Below are 7278 nucleotides of genomic sequence, written 5' to 3'. Positions count from 1 at the left end.
GAACATTTACGTAATATCACCTCCTACCACAAATAAATTTAAAAAATTCATAACACTTTCCACTATTTAATTATTTCCTTTTAATAAATCCCCCACTGTAAGTAAAAATCACGCTCTGAATAATGTTAAAGCCTTAATAAAGTTAATACATCTTGTATTTAGTAGAGTGCAAACTTGGTTTAGCCCACTCTACTAATTAAATTAACTGTAAAAAAGTCTACTAATCCGAGTGATGAATAAATTTCGTGCTTAATAGTAAATAATAAAACGCTTTATCATTCGACACGCTTACGTATATCGCAAATAAGGTCGACTTTCGCTCGTTCCCAATCAAAATATGGTAGTACAGGATGCAATTTTCTTTGTTTTAGTTGTGATTCGAACTCAAATCGTTCTTAAATAATCGTATGACATGATTTAAACATCCTACCTTAAAATAAAGAATTTATTGTGAGTGCTGTGTGAAATGAACGTGGAGGTTAATACAACACCTTTGTAGAGGTAAACTTATATTTTTATCGCAATTTACACTTATTTACTGTGCTGTGTGGTTACGTCCTCGATTTTATAGCTTTAACATGACGGAACCATTCAAAACTCGAATAGTAAATGGTTTAACACATTTAAAAATTGAAGAAGCAGTCGAAGACCCTTTAATTAATAACAACGCTGTTCTGGACGAATGCGAACAAGCAGAGGAAGTATTAACTACAGATTCTGAAGAATATTTATCTGAACCTTTGAGGTAAAAACATAATTTCGGATTAATTTTTTAGTAATTTTTAATTGTTTAGGTATCACAGGTTTCAATATTCAACATCAACAGACATGTCGAGTGAAACTTTAAAGCAAGAGGATATTAAATATTTTTCTTGCAACGGAAATGTTGCTGGGAATTGTTTGCAAATTCCTATTGTAGGATATGAAATTATGGAAGAAAGAGCTAGATTTACTGTAAGTTATTTAATGCAGAACAATTAAAAAAAATCTCAATCTCAAAAAATTTATTTAAATTAGTTATGTCATATGTCAAACTAGCTGTCATTTGCAATATTTCATATTCTGTCAAGAGATGGCGCTATAAAATAACCCTATTTTGATTAAATTTGAATATCAAAAATTAATCTTTTTTAAATTATTTAGGTATTCAAATTACGTGTGGAAAATAAATCAACTGGTGATTGTTGGTACGTCTTCCGTCGTTACACCGATTTTGTCCGCCTTTGTAATAAATTGAAAGAACTTTCTCCACGAATCTTCCAATACCTACCTCGAAAGCGTTGGTTAGGTAACAATTTTGATCCACTCTTCCTAGAAGATCGTGTTAGTAAACTCCAATCTCTTGTAAATCACATGTTATCCGATCATCAATTGGTCAATTGTACAGAACTCCAGGAATTTTTTTGTTTAACAGAACCTCCAATGTACTCAGAAACGAGTGAAGAATCAAGGGTATTATTTTTGTTTAAGCCATTCAATGCTTTGTGAAATAATATGGGTTATTTTAGGCTATGTTTGAGGGATTTGAAGAGACTATTTATCATTTAAAACAACAGATTATGGAAAAGGAACAAATTATCGATAATTTACATGATGCCTTGAGAGAGAAAAGTATTGAAAATGATAATTTAAGGAAATTAATGAAGGACACCGTTTGTCAAAAGTGCCAAAAAGATATAGACAATACTAATAAAGTTAATAATAATTAAAAGTTACCATTTAACTACTTAAAAACAGAAATAATGATGGATATTTGGTGCTGTTATACGTATTTTATATTATGTATTATTATCACATAAAGTAATCATGAACGAGCACCTACTTTTTAAAACATAAGTACATAAGTTATGAACATATATATTTTTATACGTATTTTTAAGGTAAACCTGTTATAAAATATTTTTTTTTGAAATATTTTTATAATATGAAACAAGGTTCTATTAAAAGAAAACAGATATAAGGCTGTGTTTAAGGTCTAAACAACTATTACATATAACTATTATAATGTTAAGTAAACCTAGAAAAATCTATGTAGTATAACTCTATTGTTATTCATTAATATATATTTTTATTTTAAATTAAGACCTTTATTTAAATCACTATTTAAAGTATCTTGTAGCTGAGGCTGCAATGTGTTCTTCAAAAATGTATCAATGTGGTATTAATTGCAAAACTTACCCTCTAAATTAAGCTGTTCTTCAAAATATGTTATAACAAGCTAATAATGAGGTTGAGAGCTTTTTTGTGTTAGACCCTGGGAACGAAATAATCTAAAGACTCCAGTTGTGCACACATCCTGTTTTGCTTTCTAATTATTAATCTACTAGCGGAAGAGTGTTAGCCCTGATTAGGCACACAACATCCTGTTTGGAGGGGTATATGATTTTATTAAGCTAGGACTTGTTATATCGAAATTGTATTATTTTAACTTTTGTAGCAAAAAACTGGTTTAAATGTACCCTTTATACACAAAAGGGGCCAAAGCAATTCACACAAAGTTTAATATTGTACGACTAGTGCTTACACCCTGCATTAAATCCTAATTAAGAAGTTGTGAACAAATTGTTTTCTTCAAAATAACGTTGTCAAGCTGCGTTAACGACACAATGTTCGGGATTAATCGGTATTGTTCGGGTTTCCAGTACAATTTTAATAGAATTAAATTATAATAATAAATGACTACATTTATATAACGTAGTTATGTATCTCATACATTATTCAACGTGATATATAAGACAGTAAAAATATCCACTAGTCTAAGCATCTAGCGGTTTACATTAATATCATAAAGTAGCATACTTTTTCGGGTAAGTACCCACTGTCAAAGGCTGTTAAACCCATTCAATACTTATTTTGTCAACAACTTTTGTATCATATTCTATTTGAACATAAAAATTCCTTATATATTAGTTATATTCATTTTGCATCAAATCCTTTAGACAATCTAATGTAATCAAACGAAGATGTTAAGTAACCGTATATAGTGGCATTGTAATAACTCAACAAACATATCGGGAAAGGAGTACAGAGTTTGTTCAATATAGGAGGACCAAAAAAATATCCCAAGACATTTTCTAGTATTAAGGTCACTATAATTGTTTATTATTATTGTAAGGAGTAATCAGAAATTGTTTTATTATTCTATGTAAGATGCTGCTGTGGAAACATTACTGCATAGTTATGTTTTATGAGATGGATTGGAAAGAATTTAAGATTTATTACAGTTAGCAATAGTTTGTATGATAAAGGAATTGTAGAAACAGACAAAGAACAAGATCAGAACCTAATAAGCATATTTTGGCGTTTATGATTTGTGGAAATGGAAATCATTGATTAATCAAGTGATATAGCATTGCAATCTTGCATAGAGTGCAATAGAATGAAGTAGACAGGCTGATTATTTCATACATCATATTAACGACCACCAAATTATTCATCTTTTTGATGTCTCTCATATACTGTAAATCATGAGGAATAATTTGGCGATTAAAGACATTGTATTTGAAGGGAGAACGGCCTAATTAAGCAACATTCATAAGCAATACGAGTCGGTTGAGGATAGTGGAGCATTCAGAGCTAAAAGATCAATGTTGTTCCACCACTGCCCTCATATACATTTTAACAAATAGGCATTATGGATTGTATATTGGATTCTATGAATTATTTTTCTAGTTCTGCAAAGCCTTTAACATCTAAATTATGTAAATTAAGAAGAAGTTCTCAACATCTTCCATTATGGGGTAGTTATCTGATTCTTCAAAAGGTAAGGATTTTGAGCGTTTTATTTTGAAATCTTTAAATCATGACTCTTTAAAAAATCTTTTCAGTGTTACAAGAAGGTTATATGGTAGTGTTACTAAGCTGTCAGCCTCTTAGGTTGTTGATGCTAACAATTTACATCTACAACTTGTTCAGATTAATCTCCTTATGGTAGCACTACAAAATCGAAAGAAGAGGGACCAAAAAACATTGAAAGTGGTGTATTATTGTCTGAAATTGGTTTACAGAACAGAATGGAATATCTTTCAATAACATTCGTAAATAGTATCCTTATTATGAAAGAAATATTTTTTTATTTGCTTTTTGTCATGTTCTATCTTTCTCAATTCTTTTGCGCTAAACATGGTTCTTAGATATCAACGCATTTAACTCTATCACTACTTAATAACTTTATTTTATTTACACCTAACGATGTAACAACATTGACAATTTCTTTTTAAAGGATACTGCTTGACGTCAGAAAGGTTTAAAGGCTCTCTGGGTGTTTTTATTTTTAATAAAGGTATTGAATACTAATGTTTATTACTTTGTAACTCCTCAGGACCATATTTAATAATAATAATAAAAAGTCATTTAGTTTAAAAAAGCCCAAGAAAAATTTTTAAAACGGGCTAACGTTATGAATCTCATTTTGCAACCTTCTCGAAAAACTGGTTTAAAAACGAACTTGTTTGTGTGAATTGTGTGAAGATTTGAACTTATTTCTGAAAAATATTGCAACACCTTTCAGTTTTTAGCTTTATTTCTAATAATAGTGGATGTGAAAGTCTTCGAACTTATATAACCTAGTATTTAACTCTTCACCAATTTTTTTTATCATTTCTAAGATATTAAATTAATGAGAAAGCAAAAGGTTGAAAATGACTACATTAGGATATTTAATTTGATTAATTTCAATGATTTTGATATCATCGGAAGCAAGTAATTTTTAAGCAGATGTCTTTATAAATAATTTATTAATTATGAAACTGGAAAGATTTCTTATGTACGAGTTAAGATTCAATTTAACTTCCTTCTACGATTTGTACCAAGTCAATTTTAATAGTGTAACCTAATTTTGTTGTATTATCATCCACATGTAAAATCACATAACATTAAGACCTAAAATTGAATAATTCGCGTGTTGAGCATGCGCGAGATTACTAAATGTGCCCACCAATACAGTTCTACCACCATAAATTATTATAAATTTGTTGTAAGGGTTCGTGCGTGCGTGATGGTCAATCGCTGGTTGGGATGAATTCTTCAAACGGTTGTGAATTAAACAAGTACTACGCAAATATGGATGATAGTTCATCCATAAGTTCCTCTGACTCGTCCGACAGTGATGACGAAGAAACTACCTCATCTTCCCAAACTTCGTTTGATGAAGAAGACGATTCGATAACGTCGGTGATAGGACATGAGGTGACAACTGAACTAGCGGTTTCCGGCCCCGTTGGTGTTGCTGCAGCAACTGCGATCGCTTCGGTGAAAAGTTATAAGAAACCTCATTTATTTGAAACGAACCCAATTGTACGTAGGCGTCAACGGACTCGTCTTTTCCGCAAATTCCAAATATTACTCGATGAGTTTTCGTTGCGTGTTGGCCAACAAGCGGTCGTGTTGGTGGCATCGCCGGGGGATCCCAACGGTTATTACAAAGTGATTGGCGCGAAACCACTTAAAAACGTCTTCAAAAATCTCCGCTCAATCGTTATGGAAGAATTCCAACAGGCTCTCTCACACGAAGCACCAACCCTAATCGCAGATGACACGTCACGTTTTCATTTACCATCATTAGTCATCGATGGTATTCCAACCCCCGTTCAAAAAATGACTCAAGTTCAATTAAGAACTTTTATTCCTTTGATGTTAAAATATGCGTTAGGTAGAAGTAAACCAGGGTGGGGAAAAGAGTCCTTGCGTCCTCCATGGTGGCCAACAGCATTACCGTGGGCAAATGTTCGAACAGATCCAAGAAATGAACGTGAGAAACAAAAGATGTGTTGGACGGACGTCTTAAGAGAAGTGGTTCTTAGTTGTTATAAGTACCATAATCGCGAGGATTTATTAGATTTATATTTAATAAATTCGGATGGATCGGAAATGGTCGATGACCCGCCTCCAATGCTTACTGATGATGTAATAACTCAAGTTGAAGAAGAAGGAACATCAGTCAAAACTGATATTATCAATAATGAAGACGTACCAAAAAACGTATGTTTGAATTGTGTCACAGAAGCATACGCTACGAATAAACAAATTATTCTCACTACTAAAAACGGTAATATCAGGGGGGTATTAGTAGCAAGAAGAGTGTTTCAAAGAATGTTTTCAAATATAGGTCTTCATATTACTGGTGATGGAATGATTAGTATTACACCGGTACTGCGAGTATCCAAAGATGTGCCAAATAGCGAAACGTTGACGGTAGCACCAGTGAGTCCGAAAAGCAACGAAAAAATTGACCAGTTAAAGGGTAAGTTGAATAATTAGAAAAGGAATATTTCCAATACTCTAAAAAGGATCTTACATGTAGAAGAAACAAGTTTTATTTAGAACACAAATGTTTTATTTAATAATGTTGTCAGAATATAGTTCTGGGTGATATTTTGTTTTGTTTTAATGTTATTTAACAGTATATTTTTTGTTTGTTGAATATGATAAGATATATTTTGTCTGATAAACTTGTGTTTATCAAATCATTTTTATTTGTTTTTAACTTATTATTAATATAATATTAATAAATGTTTTATATTGTACCAGTTTTATATTAATAAAATAGTATGGTTGAACTACAAATACTTTTCTTATTTTTGCATAAAAAATTAACTACTACACTCAACTTTCTCACATTTTTAATGGAACCAGGGGAGTTTATAATAAACAGATGCGGCAAAATCTTGATTTTGAATGCACAATTATACTTTCTCCTTATATACATATTTCGTATATGCCGAAAAGTAAAAATTAATATGTGATATCTCAAAAACAAAATGAGATAGAATGATGAAATGAAAAGCATTTTAAAGCAAATTTAATGCAGATTAAGTGTGTCTAAAATAATTGCTTAATATCCATAAACAACGTTGTTATGAATTTTTAACTAAATTCTGTGTTTGATTATTTTTTATTTTTTTTTTTTTTTCTATAAAATCAGAAATTGAAAAAATCATATCTCAAAAACGAGTTAAGATATAATCATGTAATAAAGAGCATTTTAAAGCCAATTTAAAGAAGTTTCAACGTGCCATAAATAATTCTTTATTCTCCATAAACCTCATTGTTATGATTTTTTAAATCTAACTCTGCGCGCTTAATTATTTTTTCTATAAAGTCTGAAATTAAAAAAATTGTATCTCAAGAATGGGTTAAGGTATCATGATGTAATAAAGAGCATTTTAAAGAAGTTCCAACGTACCATAAATAATTCTTTATTCTCCATAAATCTCGTTGTTATGATTTTTTAAATCTAACTCTTCCGCACGCTTAATTATTTTTTCTATAAAATAAAAA

General features: G+C 30.7%; 2 protein-coding genes across 5 annotated transcripts; both read left to right on the top strand.

Moving 5' to 3' along the window:
• Positions 1-12: 12 nt before the first annotated feature.
• On the top strand, positions 13-2078 carry LOC111421055 (sorting nexin 16). Of its 3 annotated transcripts, XM_023054172.2 has the most exons (6): positions 13-97; positions 372-501; positions 572-745; positions 795-954; positions 1144-1452; positions 1509-2078. In XM_023054172.2, exons 3-6 carry the CDS (start codon positions 579-581, stop codon positions 1707-1709), a joined length of 837 nt encoding a protein of 278 aa, XP_022909940.1. In that variant the 5' UTR covers positions 13-97; positions 372-501; positions 572-578; the 3' UTR covers positions 1710-2078. The 3 variants fall into 3 exon arrangements, with proteins under 3 accessions (XP_022909940.1, XP_071057183.1, XP_071057177.1); XM_071201082.1 differs by lacking the exon at positions 13-97 and having other exon boundaries at positions 124-501; positions 804-954; XM_071201076.1 differs by lacking the exon at positions 13-97 and having other exon boundaries at positions 124-501.
• A 169-nt stretch (positions 2079-2247) lies between these two features.
• Positions 2248-6454, top strand: LOC111421119 (DNA-binding protein Ewg-like). Of its 2 annotated transcripts, XM_071201070.1 has the most exons (3): positions 2248-3763; positions 3828-6046; positions 6107-6454. In XM_071201070.1, exons 2-3 carry the CDS (start codon positions 5017-5019, stop codon positions 6256-6258), a joined length of 1182 nt encoding a protein of 393 aa, XP_071057171.1. In that variant the 5' UTR covers positions 2248-3763; positions 3828-5016; the 3' UTR covers positions 6259-6454. The 2 variants fall into 2 exon arrangements, with proteins under 2 accessions (XP_071057171.1, XP_071057169.1); XM_071201068.1 differs by having other exon boundaries at positions 3828-6453.
• The last annotated feature ends 824 nt before the right edge of the window (positions 6455-7278 follow it).

The sequence above is a fragment of the Onthophagus taurus genome, chromosome 1, assembly GCF_036711975.1.
Source record: "Onthophagus taurus isolate NC chromosome 1, IU_Otau_3.0, whole genome shotgun sequence".
Classification (NCBI taxonomy): domain Eukaryota; kingdom Metazoa; phylum Arthropoda; class Insecta; order Coleoptera; family Scarabaeidae; genus Onthophagus; species Onthophagus taurus.
Note: the sequence above shows the minus strand (reverse complement) of the source record. Positions and strands in the feature narration are given on the sequence as shown.